Source organism: Hypomesus nipponensis, chromosome 5, assembly GCF_054491055.1.
Source record: "Hypomesus nipponensis isolate SF chromosome 5, ASM5449105v1, whole genome shotgun sequence".
NCBI classification, from domain to species: domain Eukaryota; kingdom Metazoa; phylum Chordata; class Actinopteri; order Osmeriformes; family Osmeridae; genus Hypomesus; species Hypomesus nipponensis.
Genome location: NC_140365.1, coordinates 13,874,780 through 13,895,000, shown reverse-complemented (window position 1 = coordinate 13,895,000; position 20,221 = coordinate 13,874,780). Strand labels below are relative to the sequence as shown.

The window sequence follows — 20,221 nt, the reverse complement described above, 5'->3', positions numbered from 1 at the left end:
TGTAGAGTTTTCTGCAAGCAATTAAAGGTTGCGATTCTTGTCCCAAATATGACAGGCTTCATTAAGTGATTGAAACAAATATTAATTACATTAAAGTTTTACAATATAGAACCGACATTGAACGCTGCGAGCGAGCTGTGCTGTGGTAAACATGGAGATGTAGCCTCAAGTTGCTAGTTGTTGAATGGTAAGCTAACTCTAGCTTACATAGTTTACACACTACTTTAGCTGTAGGTTCAACAAGTTAACCATCTGACCAAAATCCAAAATATTTCCAGACATCACTCTTTAGTTTTTTGGGGGTTACAAACTGCCCTGCGATTCTCCTGTGCGTCATGCCTCAAAGGAAGGACATTTCAAGACCTTTGCAAAAACAAATTGTTGATTCTTAAAGTTTGGTAAAGGTGACAAAGCAATTGTTAAGGGGTCTGTTGCACAAAACATCTTAAGTAAAAATGTTCCTTAAAGTCAGTTAAGGTTTCCCTAAAATATAATCGGTTGCACAAAGCACCCTTAAGTCTTTTCCTCAAGGTTTCCTAAAATTTTCCCTGAACTATTTAAGGTTTCCTCCTTATCTTGGTCTTATACTTAAGGATTCCCTTAAAGTTAGTCAAAGCGTTGCTGAAAGCCCTTAGCAAACAAAGGAGGAAAACTTAAGGTACCTCTGACTTATTCTTTACCTTTTTACATGGCCGCGTTTATGGAGATGGATTAACCCATCACACACCTATAGCACTCTGTTAGGCTATTGTGCTACAGTCTAAACATGAAGGCTATTTATGCGTCGGCTACCGCTGTAAGTAGCTCAGGGCCGTAATCATAATATATATTGGGAGACACACATCCAACATTCAAATCTGGTCAAAATGTCCCCCCCAATATATTGATATAAATAAAATATAGATGCTACAACAGGCCACCATGCACGCTGTCTGAAATTATCATTACAAATATAATAACTAAACATTACAAAAATAAAGGAAAGGAAATCTCCCCAGCAGATTGTCCCCCCCAATATTGACTCCATGGCTACGGCCTTGAAGTAGCTAGACTCACGCCGGTAAATGCAGAGTAACTGTTGATCTCATTTTGATTTAAAAGTTAGAAGTAGCTCTCACTTAAACGTTACTGTAGAGGTCTTCAACCCTGGTACTCAGCGACCTCCTGTCCTGCACGTTTTAATGTTTCCCTGCTCCAACACACCCGATTCAAATGAATGGGTCGTTATCTAGTTAGGCAGAAGCCTGTTAACGACCATTCATTTGAACGTGCAGGACAGGGGGTCCCTGAGGACCAGGGGCCCGTTCGTCGTAAGGGTGGGAGCTAATGCTGGGGACACACTACAGGATAATCGGGCCAATTTCGCCCCTTCTGTCAATCCTTGGTAACATCCCGATTATCTTGATGGTTCTACTGATTATTTTATCATATGTTCCCTTGGTGTGAGGTGTGTCAAGAGTGACCGAATCTGCTCCCCAATCGCGAATCCTAAATATTCAACATGTTGAATATATATTGAATATCACGTGAAACAAAACAATATCCAATCAGATAGCAAGCTGAGAAGACAGAAGTATAACAAACGGAGTCATGGCACAACACAAAGTTAAATGGAATTGATTTGTGGCAACAGCAGACCCTTTTCTTTTTTCCGTGAATTTTCTGTGAAAATCATTCCAAACACGATCATCGCAATTTCTTCCTGCATATAGTCCGCCATGCTTATTCTTAAGTCTCGACAGATTTTGCGAGATTTCTTGTCTTAACAAGTTGGGACACTGGTTGGAAATCTGTTTGTGTGTGGTGTGCTGTCTTTGTCAAATCATGGCACACCACACACTAGGAGCAAAATGGCTAAATCTAGGATTTTCTTGTCCTCATGTTTGTGGTCTCTCACAGTCTCACAAAATCTTATAAGGTTAAAAAAAATTGTTTGGTGTGTCCCCAGCATTAGTTAATCAATAGTCCCTTTAGCCCGTTAACATTAGCGAGCTAATTGAGAACAGCAAATATTGGTTAGTCAACGACTGATCCGCATCCAAATCATGTGGTTAATTTCAATTAGGCTAAACTCATCAGGGCAAGTCACTTTAGCCAGCTACAGTACGTAACCTAGCTCTAACTTTCTTCTGTGCTAGCTGCATACTGTATTAGTCTAGCTACAGTAGTCTAGTTCAGAGGTCTTCAACCCTGGTCCTCAGGGACCCCGTCCTGCACGTTTTAGATGTTTCCTGCTCCAACACACCTGATTCAAATGAATGGTCGTTAACAGGCTTCTGCATATGTAGATATGAATGAATGGGTCGTTATCTACATATGCAGAAGCCTGTTAACGACCATTCATTTACCCGGCACACGATTGACATTCAACGTTGAAATGCTGGTTGGCTGTCACTCGCTAGCCATACAGTAAATGTGTAGTGGCCATAACCCAGCGAATGTTACTGGAATTCTTTTTGAAGTGTTGTACAGTACTGTAGCCTATAGCCTAGTTGACAAGACCATGCAACATCTAGTCAGCGTATCTGATTTCCTGCATCATGCCGTGTAAAAGCTGTATTTTGATCGAGACAGGAGCAACTATATATCAATATTGATCACTATTGTAAATACATGAACCCAAGTCTGCACACTTGTCCATGATGCCGTTTTGCACAAACTACAACAGTGACCTTAAAGAACTACAACTCTGTATTAACTTTTTTAACACACCCGCAAGGTGGTGCACTGTGGGAAGGCCAGCAGTGCAGAGCGTTAAAAAACGCTGCAGTGTGAACGCCCCGTAATGGTATGATGGCGGAAAAGACGAAAGAGAGAACGGTGATATTCTTACCATCCAAGCAAACTATTATAATGAGTCTCTACAAAGACAATAAGCATATTATCATGGCTAGGTCAACCACCGCTGCCAGAGCAAGACAGGCAGCTTGGCAAAAAAATTGCCGATAAGCTAAATGCACAGATTTTGGGAAAATGTATAGGGTCATCTTAAGTGCCTCATTACCCCAATCAGATCAGATGTATTTAAATGTGCCTGCTGGCAGTAAGGTTAATGGAAATTAATAATCGAATGAGATTATCCTAGCGAAAATAATGATCTCAGCTCTAATAAGAATTAGTAGTTAAAACAAGGCCAAAGAGTATCTAATTGATACAAATTCATAAACACTTATGATGAGATATGCACTGAAAGCGCTTATATCATGTAATATATGTGTATATGCATGTAGGCCTTTGTGTAAATCCCTCTTTGATTTCATTGACTGGACATGGCCACTGGTACACTTTTCTTACAGCAACACATGCTGCGGCTTTGCCAATGTTTTCTGCATCGCCTATAGCCTACTGTATAAAAATGTAGGCTACCTGATGCAAAAAACCTGTAGGTTATGCAGAGAGTCTGAAGCACAGTTAAAGTTTCAAGTAGCTTTATTGTCAATTTCTTCACGTCAAGACATAAAAAGGAATCGATATGACGTTTCCCACTCTCCTACAGTGAAACATATAAAGAGCACAGGCACAACGGATAAGACAAGACATTTCCCAAAACATAGTGTTACATATTCACATACAGCAGCATTTCTCATAATAAAGCATAAAGCTTGCTGCGGTGTGTGATATTTGCAATGTACGGCCCGAGAAGGTCTTGCTAATAAATTAGTCCTTGTCGGCTGAATCGAAATCGCTCAAACAAGAACTCATCCATGTGAAATAAAGGATGTTGCCAATCGCGTAGAACTCTTATTGGTATGGAAAGCTAATCGAACTAGAATATAGCTCCTTGGTCAACTGGGTCTCTCAAAAAGGGAGCTGCCATGTTATTTTCTGGGGGTGTGGCAAGCTAATCCAACCACACTTGTGTTAGCCTGCTCTGGAGCAGGTTAGTGCTAATTGATATGTTACTATGGTGATTTATCGAAAGTTGCTTCCACAAACCAAAAAGAGGGGCATTTTTAGCCTGAAAATGAGTTCGCTAAACCACTTAGCGAGCTACAACGAATACCCCCCAGGGTTGAAGACCCCTGCATTACTGTGTAGCAACAAGACCTACAAGTTGATATCACCAGTTTTATTGGACTCCCTCCTGTAATTGGTTCTATTTTTTGGACATATAACAATCCATATCATATATATATTTTTATTTCTTGAATTGACTGCTTCACCAAACTTCTTTAGTTTATTTTAGTTGCAATTTGGTCTTACATTTTTTTTTTTTTTTTTTTGCAGTTATTTGTGGATCAAATGAACTTTTTAGTATGTGCTTTCTTTTGTTGTATTCCTGTAGAAGCACAACATTTTCCTCCTCTGACCAATTTCCTCCTCTGACCAATTTGGTTTTCTTGTAATTTCTTCTATGTTTTTTGTAGGTCTAGCTAGAGCTAAGCTAGAGCTAACTAGCTCTCTTTAAGTGATGCACTAGTGATATAACTGAACTAACGCAGTCTCTGTGGAAACTTTCAAATTTTACTGCTGTGAAATCGCGTTCAATGTAGTAAATCCCTTAACATTTCACTAAGGAAACCGTTTCAGGGATTCTGTGCAACACCCTTAAGTATATTTATGTCATGCAGCACGACAATGGTCTGAGACATACAGGCAAGTTTACATGGTGTGGCAGGACCTAAAACATGCAGATAATGCTCAAAAGTCCACATGTCACTGAGCTGATGTACTCCACGGCAGTGTGGAACTCATACACACCTACAGGAAGTGTTTAAGTTGCTGTAATTGCTGCTAATGGGGGTGTAACAAGTTATTTATCTAGGTGCTAAATAACATTACAAACATGTATTCAGTCAAAATAAAATTAAGAGGTCACTATGTATTCATAGATTTTGGTAGAAGATTTAATGGCATTCAGGGTACAAATATGCAAAAATACAGAATCAGATTTTTCACAGCACTGTGCTTTTAATTATGTAAAATATGTAAGTTGGTTGCTTGTCATAGATGAAGTCATGCTTCACTCCTCTTCATTAAGGTATCCGCCCCTGAAGCTGCAGAGAAAATCGAAGAGTTTATTGAAAAACTCAAACAGTTGAAAGATGTTGAAAGTGAATTCACACTGGTGAGTCCAATTTCGATTCAATCAGGAATGGGGAATTCAGACTACATTTTTTTATAATGTCTAAACTACACAGAATACAATCATAAATGTAATGGTGAAGGTTTCCTTTTTTGTCAAGCAAGTTTCATATGTAATTTATATTTTGTAGATTGTTGATGATCCATCTGGAAACAGCTTTGTGGAAAACCCCTTGGCTCCTCAGAAGGACGAGGCTCTAACAGTCACCCACTACAACAGGACTGACCAACAAGATATCACATTGGGTTTGAAGGTAGTCTTGAACCACAGCTGACAGACAAAAATGGCTTTCCCCCAGCTTTTCCTGGTTAGGGCTCTGCTTATTGTCTTGTGTTAATGTAAACACTTGAGTACTAAGGTGATGCTTAAGTAAAAGTAATTTGAGGAGGGGAATTCTGAGGTTTGAAAGGTGCTTCAAAATGTAGCCTACTTTCTGGTCAACGTCATCATGGGAGCCCGTATGATTGTGTTTTTGTTCCATGTCCTGCACAGGCTGAAGAGGAGGAAGAGGAGGAAAAGCCTGGGAATGATTTGGACAGTATGAGAAATGAGGTGAGGCATCGGATGCACTGAAATGGGTTCTTAATTTTGAGAAATACGTTTCAATTCTGTTGTGCGTTTCTCTCAGGTTTTAAGGTTTAATACCAACTGCCCAGGATGCAATGCGCCAGCCTCCACAAACATGAAGCTTGTTCGTATCCTTTTAAACTTTTTGTTGGTAGACCTCAACTCTGGTAAAGTACTGCTCAAATTGTTTATGCAATTCTTGGTCAGATTTCAATTAAGGTCAACTCGATTATTGCCCACTCTAAATATGTTGGAATTGTGTCCATTCCTTATGTCCACTATGCTTGTTTTAAGTCTATAAACTGAGACACGAGAAACTTTGGAGTGTAGATTTAGTTGGTATGCTTGCAAATATTTGAATATATTGACATTCCTTGACATTCCCTTAGAAATCCCTCATTTTAAGGAGGTTATCATCATGGCAACCAACTGTGACGCATGTGGACTACGCACCAATGAGGTACAAACTGCTTGCGGTTCTTTCTCTATATTGACCCTAACTATTAGTACTTAATTGCTACAAAGCCTTGTGGGAATTGTAGCATGTTTTCCTTGTATGACCTTGAAGGTAAAATCTGGAGGAGCTACAGAACAGCAGGGCACCAAGATCACACTTCACATCACAGATCCTTCTGACATGACCAGAGACTTACTGAAGGTACAGTTTCCACAACCCCTCAGTATTATGATTGCTTGTTTTGAACTTCTCACTTTTCGCATGTGAATGTGTGGATGGATTATTTGTATTGTATAGCAGTTGTACATTAAATGGTCTGACATTAACACCATTTTGAGCTTGTCTCATGAAAGCCCTTTTACATTTGAAGTGGAATCGTTGCATCAGTCACATTTCTTTGTTTACTTGAGTGAAATACAAAACAAAGCCTAATCCTTCTTGCTTCATGGTGTTTGCAGTCAGAGACATGTGGCATCATCATTCCTGAACTAGAATTTGAGATGGGGATGGCAGCCCTGGGTGGCAAATTTACTACGGTAGAGGGAATCCTCACAGATATCAAAGACCTGGTAAGCAGTTATGATGTCACCTTAGCTTGTTTAAAATTACATTGGTGCAATTGCAATGTTTGGTTCATAGTTTGTTACTGTTCCTTACAGATTGTCTCCAAAAATCCCTTCTTATGTGGAGATAGCTCCACTGCAGACCGGACACAGAAACTAAAAGAGTTTGGCCAGAAGATTGACAAGGTTTTTTGTTTGTTTGTCAAACTAGGAACTTTGTTTTCAATGTTAAATCTACCCATGTGCTTTTTGAGACTAGTCATGAGATATTGGAATATTTGGAGTTTAGACTGAAGCTTGTATAAATGCATCTGTGTTGTCTTTCACCAAATATTCAGATTATCGAAGGAAACCTCAATGTCCATTTAGTCCTTGATGATCCTACAGGGAACAGCTATATCCAGGTAAAATAACTATTCTTTTGAAAGTATTTATATAAATTATTTAAATGACACATCAAAATGCCAAACTATTTGAACACAAGGATACCAAATTACTTCTTAAAGTATCTACCTGAAACCATGTATGTTACAAGTTTGTTCAAATATTTTTTATACATATTATTGAAGGTAAAACATACTGAGTGTCACAAGTCTGATTATTAACTGGGTTTTCTTTAGAACGTATATGCTCCAGACCCAGATCCAGAGATGACAACTGAAAAGTACAATCGAACATTTGAGCAGAATGAAGATCTTGGTTTGAATGATATGAAGACTGAAGGATATCAGGAGTGAAGACGGCTAACGTTGAGATGCATATATTTTACACTTAAACTTGACGTTCAGACAGATTGTTTTGGATATGAGTATTAAATATGTACTTAAAAGGAAGGTACGTTTTGGTTTAAAGTCCCTTTGACAGTCATGGTTTAGTCAAATTACTGGAAATGTTGATGTTGGAATTCTATTGAATGTGCTACTCCAGAGTCTTGTGTTGAAGAGAATAAATAACATACATTACTGCTGTATATCTCATATTGCTATGCATCAGTGTCCTCCTTTGTTCAGGAGCTGTCCATGGAGAAGGTCCCAGATATGAAAACAACAGACTAGTGACCTTTGCATGCGCTATACCAGGACATAACATTTATTGAAATTAACAAATGACATTACATTTTGCACAACATGTCTACATGGCCTAGGCCTAAATAGGCATTAAATATGAAACCCAAAATTGGCCCAATTCGGTTTATTTAAGTGTTTTTTTTCCACCCCACCCCTAAATGCGCCAACATACTTAGTCCAGTTCCAAGAATAGGCAAAAGTGTCGAATTCATCTTGTTTTACGTATGCAGAGTACATCTAAAATGTATTGTCCAAATTCCGTCGGAAATGTGTTCGTTACAGAAACAATGAAGCATTGTCCATTTACAACAAATCCCACAGTTTCAGTGAGTGCGTTGAAAAAAAGAAGTGAAAGGCAAAAGCCTTTGTTTTGATTTGTAGGTCGCTGCTGGTTACTTGCTCTTAGCTGGTTTTTCAGTCTTCTTTGGTAGAAGAACGGCCTGAATATTGGGTAACACTCCACCTTGAGCGATGGTAACACCACCTAAAAGCTTGTTTAATTCCTCGTCGTTGCGGACAGCCAGTTGGAGATGACGGGGGATGATTCTCGTCTTCTTGTTGTCCCTGGCTGCGTTGCCTGCCAACTCGAGGATCTCAGCTGTCAAATATTCCAGTACAGCAGCCAAATACACAGGGGCTCCAGCACCAACGCGCTCCGCATAGTTGCCTTTGCGCAGTAACCTGTGTACACGTCCAACGGGAAACTGTAAACCGGCTCGCGATGAACGGGACTTTGCCTTTGCTCGGGCCTTCCCACCGGTCTTACCCCTTCCAGACATTTATTAAACTGGACTGTCTAATCAAACTGCGTCGCCTACTTTATTCATTAACACTTCACTTAAAAGTATATTGACGTAATGTTGGAAGGATTGGTAGGCCTATTTGTACCACAAAGTGTCTTCTGATTGGACGACTCTAATGTAAATACACCAACCAATTGTAAAAGCAGACACGCGTGTCACAGGATCTGAGTTTCCAATAGGATTCGCGGATATTTTCGTCTACATTTGCATTGCGATCTTATAAATACAAGTCAGACAATGCGTTTGAAGCTGTTCGTTTTCATACGGTAATGAGGAACAGACATGACGAGTTGAAACAATGCCTGACTTATCTAAAACAGCACCCGCAAAGAAGAAAAGGTCCAAGAAGGGAACAAAAAGAACTCAAAAGATAGGAGGTAAAAAGCCACGAAAGACATGGAAAGAGAGTTTTGATATTTATGTCTAGTATTGAACCAGGCACACCCTGATTACCCTGGTCCTAACTAGACCCTCGTACATTGCATTTGTACAGAGGGTCTGGGATCGCTCCATTGACAAGCGTTAACTTCCTTGAAGGCGAGTAGTATGTTGAAGTTCAAAACTATTGGATCTGCCCAGAGCCACTCTGATCTGCCATAACCAATTGCTAGCGTTCGCCTTAGCCAACTCCTTCACCATGGAGCTAGCTGCCGTACCTGCAAAATCAAACTTTTCCCGAACCCCGTGGGGAGGAGGGCCACAACATCATGACCAACAACAAAACTCAGCAAGGATTGTTCTTGCTCCGGCTTTAACTTATGGATATTCGGCAGCGTTGCCACAACCACAGAATAGATTAGCTCTTTCTCCGCCGCCATTACTGAACAACAAACTAGTGCACAACATCAACGTCCTTGTTCTCAGCCACTCCCTCTGTTTGCTGATTGGACCTACAAAAAAATGGTTTCTGGAAACAGACTGATGCACTGAAATCCTAGACCTAGTATAGAAGCAAAATCCAAATTGAGCGGAAGTACACAGGAGGGCAGAGCCAGGCTAGTCGTCCAGGCTGATACGGGGATCTAAGGCCATGGGCATTAGGAATTCGTTTGTTAATGATATTTTTGAGCGCATCGCAGACTAAGTTTCGCATCTTGCTCTACGCCTAGGACACTGCCTATGGTAAGAGGAAAGGGACATTACTAGGCTTAACCGGGCAAAGGAGAAGAAGCAGCCTTACAGTGCGTGTCCACTGCAGCGACGCGATGCGAGCGACATGTTTTCCATTCATTTTCTATGGAAACAGGCGAATCGCTTGCGTGGTGCATTGTGGGTAACGACGCAACAGAGTTGAGATTTTCTCAACTTTATGCAAATGAGCGATTTTCGCTAGCGATGGCCAATCAGAGTGTTTTTTTGTTTCTCGTAACGTAGCAACCATGGTAAACATTTCTAGCTTTCTAGGTTTGAAGGTGGAGGAGAAACTAATCGTTTGTGTGGCTGCTTACCCTGAATTGTCCTGTACGATACATAGCTGTATTTATACAGAGATGTTAATAAGAAAAAAACAATGCATGGCGCAAGGTTGCCGAAGTTGTTGGTGCTGGTACTTTTTAATTCAGTCTAGTGACATTACGTAACTTCGTTCTGTAGCAACTAGCTAGCTAGCTAGCCTGGCTGGAACTCACTATCGTATCGACAGATTAGCAGAGACTGAGGAATGTGGTAAAACGTTTTTTACTCATGTCAACGTGTATGTCTATTAAGAAGTTTTGTATTTTGTATACAAGTTGTATTTTGATCGATGTTGCAACTACATAAACCCAAGTCTGCACACTTGGCCATGACACTGCAATAGTGATTTTAGAGAACTACATTCTACATTCATACAGAATGTATGAACTGTGGGAAGGCGAGCGATGGCAAGCAATTCGCGTCGCTGCAGTGGACACGCACTGTTACGATGCGTTCACACTGCAGCGGGCGGAGCGGGCGTCGGCTTCCAATTCATTTTCAATGAAACCGGGCGTTGACGCTTGCGTAAGGCATTGTATGAAGGCGAGCGGAGCGTTGCATGTTGGATTTTCTCAACGTTATGTAAATGAGGAGCGTGAAAACGCTAGCGTTGGCCAATCGGAATGGTTTCTGGTAACATAGCGACCGTTGGTAATGGTAAACATTTTCTAGGTTTCAAGATGTAGGAGAAACTTCTCGTATATGTGTCTACACACCCAGTCCTGTTTTATACGCCTCTGCACGATTAATAGTGGTGTATAAAGTACTCAAAAGCCATACTTGAGTAAAAGTAAAAATACCTTACTGGAAAATGACTAAAAGTGTTCTAAAAGTAACCTTTTAGAAAACTACTTGAGTAAAAGTCTTAAAGTATCTGAACTTTTCTGTACTTAAGTATCAAAAGTAGTTTCTGATATTAAATGTACTTAAGTATTGAAAGTAAAAGTACAAGTAAATGCTGTTAATAAAAAAGCAAAGGGTCAAAATTTAGAAAAATGATTTGTTCACCCTTATCCATCCGGTTTCCTTTCTGAACCCCTCCCACACACAGTAATATTCACACTAATTATAAACTGGGCCTTATTTGAACACAATAGGCAATACTAAAGCAGCACCGAAAGTAACAACCCTTCAATATTATTACTTTAAACTGAAAAATGTTTTGTTCCTCCCCTCTCCATCCCCTTTCCTTTCTGACCCCCCCCCCCCACACACACACACACACAGACAGTAATTATCACATTAATTATAAACTGGGCCTAATTTGAACACAATAGGCAATACTATAGCAGCGAAAGTAACAACCCTTCAGTATCATTACTTGAAACCAGTAGCGGAGCCAGAGGGGTGTCCGGGGTGGCACTGGACACCCCTGACATCTGATGGGCCACCCCAAAATGTAATTTGCTGCTGGAAATTTGATGCTGATAAACATCTCATTTGACCTCTTGTTGAAAAGAAGGATTTATTTTGCTGCGTTGCGGTTTATTATTCAAATCGAAGAGACACGTTTGTTGCGAGACACAGAAGAATAAGAACAGACAGCAGAATAGAGGATGTTTCCACAGCTCCACAAGCTCTTCGCGATTGAAAAGGCATAATATTTGAAGTAAGTTTTAAGGTTTGCATTGGGTTTAGGTTTCCTGAACATTTTTTACATGTTGATTAGCCTACAGTAGCTGTGTAAGTTAATGTTAGAACTTCGACTCCAATAACAGACAAACTGAGACAGTCAGTAATTGTACTCCGATTTTACAGTTTTCTTGTGCGGCTTAAATTTTGAAGCAGTTTATTATCCGGTTTTAGAACAAAAAAAGTGTCTGTTTCAAGATCAGACCGTGCAGCTAATTTAATGCTCAACACTTGAACGGGGGCTTATTACTTGAAAGAGGAATTATTTAGGCTACAGTGTCGTTTCAGTTACACTATCGGGGCTTGGAAATACAGTGACTTGCTAAAGTAGGCAAATGGCTAGTAAAACATAACATTTAATAATAATTTCAGTTAATCGAACAGCTGCAAGACCCAGTGAAATGTTATAGGCTAGCTATCTCTAGCAAAATAACGCTAGCATCGCTAACAACATTACTAATTCAACTTTGGTAGTGTAACCAAGCTCTTTGTAAGTTTGTTTTAGATCTAATTGTATATGATCCTGTGGACAAAAAGACACGGACGCAGTCTATTTTCATAACTTGTATTTTACCACTGCTCTTTTTGACATCGCTATTTGAACAGGCCTCACTTATTTCACAAATGCGTTCACCATCAAGCCTGCGGCAACTCCCGAGGGACAAAACACCCTTGTCCGTTGTCACATAGAAAGGTCTGCTACAGTAGGCAATCCTCAGGATTTGCAAGTTAGCTAAACCTATAGTATATCTAAAATGTTGTAGACATAACAATGGATTTTGCCACTAAATGCGTGACTTGGCTTTATTGGCTTGGTTGGGCACCAAGTTATTTATATTTTTCAAGTCCATTTCTGCTTGATTTCTGCTACCTGTCAAGTCAAATTGCAGTGTTTTTTTGGGGTGTGTAAATTCACTTTGTTTTGTAAATAAACTATGCACTGTGTTATTTCTGTAACACAGAAATGCTATTATAAGTCCCTGGTGCTTGAGCTTTTTTCCCTAAAAATATGTATGATGTTCCAGCACATATAGACCCAGATTATGCTGTATATATTAACAGTGTACTAAGACTCTGGACTATGGACCCCCTGAAGTAGCCTTGGTCACCCCTTGGCCACCCTATGTATAAAACTCTGCGACTTCTTGAAACTGAAAAAGGTTTTGTTCCCCCCCTCCATCCCCTTACCTTTCTGAACCCCGCCCCCCCCCCCCCCACAAATACAGTAATATTCACACTAATTATAAACTGGGCCTTAATTTGAACACAATAGGCAATACTAAAGCAGCACCGAAACAACACAGTCAGTACTTCAATCTGAAAATGTTTTTGTTCATTTTCAAAATAAGTTGGTTTTCGAAATTGCAAGAATTCAGTCTCGCTCTTCTTGGGTTGAAGACGAGTCCTGCTATGCTAGATAGCCTTTCACAGGCCGCCGAGGCAGGTAGAGGTGTGTTCAGCTTCACAGACAGCTTGAGCACAGCTGGGAAGGATTTCATTAAGTTCATGTGATCTGCTGAACAGGCCAAGTATCCATCCAGTTTGGTGCTGTCTTGTGCTTGAGACGACTGCAGGGCAGAGAAGAAGTCAACTTCATCAGATGAACTGGACCTGGTGGCATCACCTAGCTGCAGGGAGGGTTCTTCCATGTGCTTCTTGATGTAGTCCATTCCTGAAATATAGTGAGGGTGAGACAATAAATGATAGGATTAATACAACTTCCTAACACTTCATGACCCCAACCTAAGGTTTTGTACTAATTGCTTTCTTTAATTTGAGGTTTATATATTTAGTTTCATGCACTGTCCATGCATCCATAATTGATTTGTGGATTTGCCAATATGATAAAGAGTCAAAGTGTACACCCATACACTTATTTTTCACTATCCTCATGCTGTCTTACCCATTCTGATTGTGGCATCATCATTTGTCCAAGTTGTTTGGAATTTTGGAAGAAGAATCGCAGCTGCTATCAACTCAGGGTCTACTGACATGTGGCCAAAATGATTCTTCATTCCCACCTGTAGAGCATCCACCAAAGGCTTGCAGTACTTCAGTGGCAACTTGACTCTGTCAAGTTTGGCAGTCAGCAGGTTGACTGTTGGAAGTAGCCACCCCATCTAGGCATTTGCCTCTGCTTGCAAGATGTTGGTTGCCTGGGCGACTGGGCTCATGACAGTGGCATACTCTTTGAGGAATGCGAGTTCAGCTGGATTGAACTTGTAATGAAAAAAAAAAGCCCCAACAACACCGTTTTATAACACGTTATAACCATTTCATCAGATTCAACAAAAAGGTTCAATTATGATGAAATAATAAAACATACATAATTCTTACTTACATCGGAACCTTTAGGTCTGTGCAGATGACTCTGATGGCCCCCTCTCCCTTGTCTTTGATTATCCTCAACAGTCTTTCCACTGCCAGGAACAAGGAGTTCCACCTGGTAGCATTCAGGCGCAGAAGTTGGAGGGAGCAAGCATCTTCAACAGTTTTGGCTGCAAGTGCGGATCTTCCACATTTGTTCCAAAGTGCATTACACTTGCCAAATGTTGAACGGTACACTTTCTTGTATGCTTCATTGAAGGTTGCTTTCTGGGCATCAACCGTAGCTGTAAGGTTGAGTAGGTGACAAGCACAGCGCTGGTGCTTTGGGAGATGGAACTCCAAACCATCATCTTCATTCAGAAGCGCCGACACATCAACAAATTCCACTTCTTCATTGTTTGTTGTTCTAATTTTCACCAAAAAATTTGAAAGCTTTTATGAATTTAGAGCCATGGGGCCTCATTCTCAAAAATTTTCTGAAGTTTCTTCTGAAATGTTTCTTATGGGCTTCAGAAAAACAACGTAAGAAAAAGACATCCGCCAAATTCATGAACGCTTGAAAATGTGTTACTACGCAGCAGAAGTTTTCTGAGCTGTGCTACCCAGGAAGAGGTTTCTTAAGTTGAAAGCATCCTCGTGCACAACAGCAGTGACGTGTGCAGTCAGAATCGACACAATTAGGAAAGCAACAGGAATGCAAGTTATGTCCACGCGAAAAGCAAACGGTGCACAGGTGCAGTGGAATTGTTCTCCACTGGATCTAACAGTGTGCACACTAAGCAAGGTTATGTATTTAATTATTTAAATACGAGGATGTCTGTTATGGCAAGCCGTTTTATCATTTACGTAACCAATGAATTATTGATATCCAAAATTTGAATTCTTGATATTCAAAATGCAATTCTTGATATCAAGAATTCAAATTTTGGATATCAAGAATTTATTGGTTAAATGATATAACGGCTTGCCATAGTCTGTAGAGTTGATGTGAACGCAATCACCAACGATTTCTCATAACTTAATTAACACTTCAAACACAGAGTTTTCTTAAATGCGATTCCTTCGATCCTTGTGTTTTTTTAAGGAATCGCATTTGAGACAACTCTGGATGATTTAAGACTGCTATTTCGAGTTCGGAAAGTCTTCTGAAGTTAAGAACAAATCCCAGATGAGAAAAAGCTTTCATGAATGCCAAATGTTTTCCTAAATCCAATTCAGAAGAAGTTCCTTCTTAAATTCTTCTTAACTGCGTTCGAGAATGAGGCCCATTGTCTGTTGTTGTTCTCTGAATCTTCTCACGAATTTCGGACTCGGAATGGATGTCATTTAGGGCGTTTGCCAACACATCAAATGTGTGCGAACCTCTCAGTTGCTTACAGGCTAGGGCTGCTGGGCATCTTTTGAGACTGTCAGGGTCAATCCAATGGGCAGTAACACCAATGAAACTCTTCAGTCACCGCCTTCTTCATTTCCTTGGTGGCGTCATCAATCATGGAGCGCAGGGTCAGCCGTGTCATAATTTTTGCATTAGGCTGCAGTTCCTTCACAAAATCTGTAAATGGTTCTTGTTCAACAACACAGAATGGCTGGAGTCCTTGGACCACATACTTCACAACAGCTTTGTCAATGGACCTCAGTCAGGGTGTTCACTAATGTGGTCTGCTTGCTGGTGGAGGGAGTCTCAGTTGCCCTTTTTCTTTTTGTTGAAGTCAGCTCTCCATATTTTTTAAGGTGCAGGGCTCGAGAGTGCGACCAAAATGTGTACGAGTGCAACTTAAACCTTTCCTAGGTCACACCGGTGCACCTAACCTCCGCTGCCTCACCAGGAACGAAGCGTTTGTTTCTTCTTTGACGGAACTCACAATCATGGTTGGATCATATCATGGTCTAAACTAATTAGAGACAGAGATGGGGCAGGTCTTTGCCTCTGATTGGCTGTGGTCAAGATATTCCTGTAGGCCTACACTGCCTCGTGCTGCGTGATTGAAATTACGACCTGAGCAGTGTTGCCAGGTCTGCGGTTTTCCTGCGGAATTGGGCTACTTTTGAAGTGTTGCTGCTGGTTGAATTTTTGGTCCGCTGGTTCGGGTAGACCTATTTTGCATGCAAATTACATTCATATCTTTAAATAAAAATCTATATTTTAAATGAAATCATTTATTTATGCCCAAATCCTACCAAACTGACTCCAGATCAGCACATGGACATGGGGTACGCCCACATACACACACGCACTGTGCATGTGCACACGTGCCTAATGCTGTCTCCTGAGCAAATTTCCTGAAAACTGGTTTTAATGCTGGCATACTAAACAGTTGGTGTTACTTTGTAGATATACAATATATTTGACAATGATAGCAATGCTGTTGGACTTTAAAAGCAGTGTATATGGTTTGGCAGGGGCATATTTTGAGTTCTGATATTGGGATGGTTTTTGGGCTGGTTTTATTGGCCATTGGGCTGGTTTTGGGATGGTTTTGATTGGCCATTGGGCTGGTTTTGTCATACAGACCTCGCAACCCTGGACCTGAGCATCAAAGAATCAGTTATGGCAGACCTGGGCATTGTACGGCCTGCGGGCCACAACCGGCCCACAGACTGTCCCAATCCGGCCCGCGTGAGGTAAATTAAAAACAAATAAATATGTTGAGCTGTAGTAAAAATGTAGTCCTGAAAGACTAGTGTTCAGGCGATTTACAAATGTGCGCTTGCGCAACCTCACCGACCGGAGAGTTAGCTGTTGGTTAGCCCTCGAAAATGAAAAACGAAAGGTTGATACAGAATTTAGCTAGAGTTTTTAACAAGACATGGACTTCTAAATATCTGTTTACTGAGGTCAAAGTCAAAGCTGTGTTCTTAATTTTGGAGAACAGGTCACTGTGTTGAAGGATTATAATTTGAATCGGCACTAAGGGACTAAAGAAAAAAACTAACGCGGACATAATAAGAACTTGACTGATTCAGTGGGCGTGGGCTGATGGTTAATGGTTTGCTAGTTAAATTGCAGACCCGGATCATCATCTGTAAGCTGTCCTTCGCATATCCACCTCAGACACTCAGCCAGATTTCGATGCTTTTGTTCAAGCCCACTGGATTCCTCTCACGGAACAAAATTAATTGGAGAAAAAAGAATTGCTTTTTGTATAAAGTTGATCAATTTCTTATCTTTAACATACTGCAAAACAACTTTTCAGTGTTTGTGAAGATTAACTAGTTACAAATAAAATGAAACACTGATGTAATGATTATTTTAGTTTTTACTCTTACTTCGATAGTCTTTTCCTAGTTGACCAAAATGTAAAATATTTATATAAATATTTACAGAATATCCTTATTCTTCTGATAACCAGTAGCTTCTAATCAAATTATATACTTAACTGCTTTTTACAATGGGGGAAAATGAATAGTGAGCAGAATTAAGCTCAAGTTATTGTTGATGCGGCCCTCCAACACATTTCAGGTTTCTCATGTGGCACCTTGTCAAAATTAATTGTCCACCCCTGAGTTATGGAGCTGGGCCATGGAGTTCACCCATCGAGCTAGGATTTTGATGCTAGGGAGAGTGTGGCAAACTGGTTTAGCCAAGGCCAAAGGGCAAGAAAGCCGAATTACAAGTGTTGGCCATCTGAAGGGCAAGGGGGGACCCGCAATAAGACTTTGAGCCATGAAATGTTAGATCAGTAGCTCTTTCTATTTTGAAATGTTTTATTTTGCTTGCAATGTTTTAGTTTGGCATCTTATTGAAGCACAGTCAGGCAATTGTTCTTTCATATAGCTGGCGTTGCTATTTTAGTATGCAGGATGGGTTTACAAAAGGAGTTTGATTAGCCTCCTATACGTGCTCAGGTTAGGTGCGCTAGGTTTATAAAATACCTTTGTTATTGTTTGCTGTGAAGGTAGCGTTTGTTTCTGTATTGATTTTTGTTACATTGTCATAATGTATTGATTGTCTTACTACTTTGATAATAAATCCTAATGAGTCCTAAGTCACTATCAAGAGAGAGCCTTATTATGTGTCCCTGACAAAGAAGAGGTGAATAGTATGAGTTGTATGTGCTGGTTTTAAAATGTAATACCATTTCATGTATTTTAAGCTGTTTTATTAGCCAGCCAAACTTATCCCCGCCGACAAAAAAATGTGGTCGGGAAGTTGGGTCTGGAGGGGCTCGATTGCGGAAAAACTATATCCGAACAGGAGCTGTTTGGACCAATAAAATTGTCAGGGTGGGCTTTATACTATGATGGGCAGATGATCAAAAGTAACGTAATCAACAACGTCACCAAAGAGCGCTTGGGTTGAATTTGTTTTCAACAAACAACATATTACGTTGCCCTGATTGGTTGTAGGTCTATCCAATTGAGCAAAGAGGCATTTGTTTTACGAGCTCGGTTGACACACGCCCCATAGTCACAGCCCAACGGAGAGTTCTCAGACTCATATTCTGACTAGAATTATGAGTATGACTACGTCAGGCTACTGTTTAATGTGTCCACAGGAAGATTGGTTTTCACCACCACTGTTCTACCATTTAGTTGTTAGCTGAGTTCCAGTTCAAGTCTTTTATTGTCAGATGCACAGAACAACACAAGGTCAGACTGGGCACTGAAATTCTTAGGACAAGACAACGCAAAGCAACCTGGCATAACATTTAAGTACTCTGAACATGGATTACATCTATGATAAGAAAATAAAAACTCCTAAATATACAAAATAATATACAATACAGTATACTAAACCTGTAATACACATATTAACCCTTATTACACGGCTGTTCTTAACGCTGTAGAAAGCTTCATTCACTTGAATGGGGCTTCAGAAGCGTTCTGCGGTGTGATATCTTTTGATAATAGACCGTTGCTATGAATAACATACCGCTGTCAAGGAAAGTGGCCTTTTTGCTTCTGATTCACGTCTTTCGTAGCACTCCGCAAGTAGTCCGGTAACTTTTCAACCCCAGCGTACTCTGTTGCTTGGCGACGTCAGCTGATTTGAAGCCTAAAGAATGTTCAACGTCTATGAAGTTCAACGTCTTTGGCGAACTATTTCTCTGCTAATCAACACTACGAATGGTAACAAATTAATTGTAAAAAGACACACTGTGTTAAGTCATTTTGTTGGCAAGTAGCCGTGTAATAAGCGGGAAAATGTGCGAAGCTACACCTGTACACCTGCTGTTCGCCTTGTCGGGGCTTATTTTCCCGATAATGACCGGCGTTCTATACATTATCCCTTACATACTAACCGTATAAACCTATACTACCGAAAGACAAGTGGGGTAACAATTTGTACAATATTGCTGATGTAATGCAACCAGTATCTGAAAGTGACAGTGTGTAAAGTGGTTAGTGAGAAAGTGTTGAGAATGTATCAGTGTCCATTCAGAAGCCTGATGGCCCTTGGAAAGAAACTATTCTCCAGTCTGCGTGTGTGAGACCGAATGCTTTAGTATTGCCTGCCAGAAAGCAGCGGGGTAAAAAGACTGAAGGATGGGTGGTGACAGTCTCTTCGAATCTAACCACCTTTCCTGAGGCATCGTGTGTGGTAGGTGTCCTGTAGAGCTGGGAGCTTCCTGCCGATGATAAACTCAGCAGACCTGACCACAGTACGTAGGACTTTGTGGTCCCTCTCTATTGATATTAGTATCTATAGAAGTTAGTGCGGATGATTGCTCCTCCTCCTGCCGCCTCCTATCGGTCTTTGTCAGACGTGGGTTTGTTGTGTGTGATGTCACCGCACCGCCATTTTCCAGGTACAGCTAACGTGCAGTCGATGAGCACTGATGAGAATTTACTGAATATAACAAGCAAATAAATCGCTAAACTGGAGAAGCACAAGAAAACTGAGAAATGGCTGTACTGCGATAAACTTACCAAAAATGCTAAGGACCGTTACTTTGAGAAATTGTCATCCATTCAAGACATAGATCCATACGAGCTGACTGCAGTACATTGGAGAGCGGATTTACATTCCGACCAAAGGACTTTAATGTCGGTACATGCACAAATATATAAATTGCACTGACATTAACTTGAGCATACATTTTCTGTTCAGATGGATCACTGATTTGCAGTTTGCACTATTGCAATCGTCAAAATAGGACTTTTAATACACCTGAAGTATTAAACCTATACATATATGTTTGTTTCAATTTAGCTGTCAAAGTAAATCACAAGAAAACAATTAACAACACATTTCTGATAAAAATAAAAATAAATGTTTTATTGGAAATGCAAGGCTGGTCAGGCAGGTCAACACTGCCTTG

The 20,221-nt window shown here is 40.4% G+C and overlaps 3 protein-coding genes and 1 pseudogene across 3 annotated transcripts in view; 2 read left to right on the top strand and 2 right to left on the bottom strand.

The window, feature by feature from the left end:
* Positions 1-7,650, top strand: part of zpr1 (ZPR1 zinc finger) — a 9,368-nt gene extending 1,718 nt beyond the window's left edge. The window contains exons 5-14 of the mRNA XM_084698203.1: positions 4,982-5,068; positions 5,217-5,339; positions 5,579-5,638; positions 5,715-5,781; positions 6,043-6,113; positions 6,222-6,311; positions 6,569-6,679; positions 6,770-6,859; positions 7,012-7,077; positions 7,294-7,650. Coding sequence (XP_084554329.1) covers positions 4,982-5,068; positions 5,217-5,339; positions 5,579-5,638; positions 5,715-5,781; positions 6,043-6,113; positions 6,222-6,311; positions 6,569-6,679; positions 6,770-6,859; positions 7,012-7,077; positions 7,294-7,410 — 882 coding nt within the window. The 3' untranslated portion in view covers positions 7,411-7,650. The remainder of the gene's footprint in view (positions 1-4,981; positions 5,069-5,216; positions 5,340-5,578; positions 5,639-5,714; positions 5,782-6,042; positions 6,114-6,221; positions 6,312-6,568; positions 6,680-6,769; positions 6,860-7,011; positions 7,078-7,293) is intronic.
* A 78-nt stretch (positions 7,651-7,728) lies between these two features.
* On the bottom strand, positions 7,729-8,607 carry h2ax1 (H2A.X variant histone family member 1). The gene has a single exon (XM_084698204.1). It carries the CDS (start codon positions 8,517-8,519, stop codon positions 8,133-8,135), a length of 387 nt encoding a protein of 128 aa, XP_084554330.1. The 5' UTR covers positions 8,520-8,607; the 3' UTR covers positions 7,729-8,132.
* Positions 8,608-8,784: 177 nt separating this feature from the next.
* The window catches only part of LOC146288782 (zona pellucida-like domain-containing protein 1), a 64,756-nt gene continuing 53,319 nt past the window's right edge, over positions 8,785-20,221 (top strand). The window contains exon 1 of the mRNA XM_084698202.1: positions 8,785-8,920. The gene's annotated coding sequence lies outside the window, so the exon portion shown is untranslated. The remainder of the gene's footprint in view (positions 8,921-20,221) is intronic.
* On the bottom strand, positions 12,935-15,475 carry LOC146288784 (uncharacterized; annotated as a pseudogene).

Bases quoted from the DNA above. Each gene is read 5' to 3' on its own strand.
- h2ax1 (XM_084698204.1), bottom strand. From the start codon at position 8,519: ATGTCTGGAAGGGGTAAGACCGGTGGGAAGGCCCGAGCAAAGGCAAAG.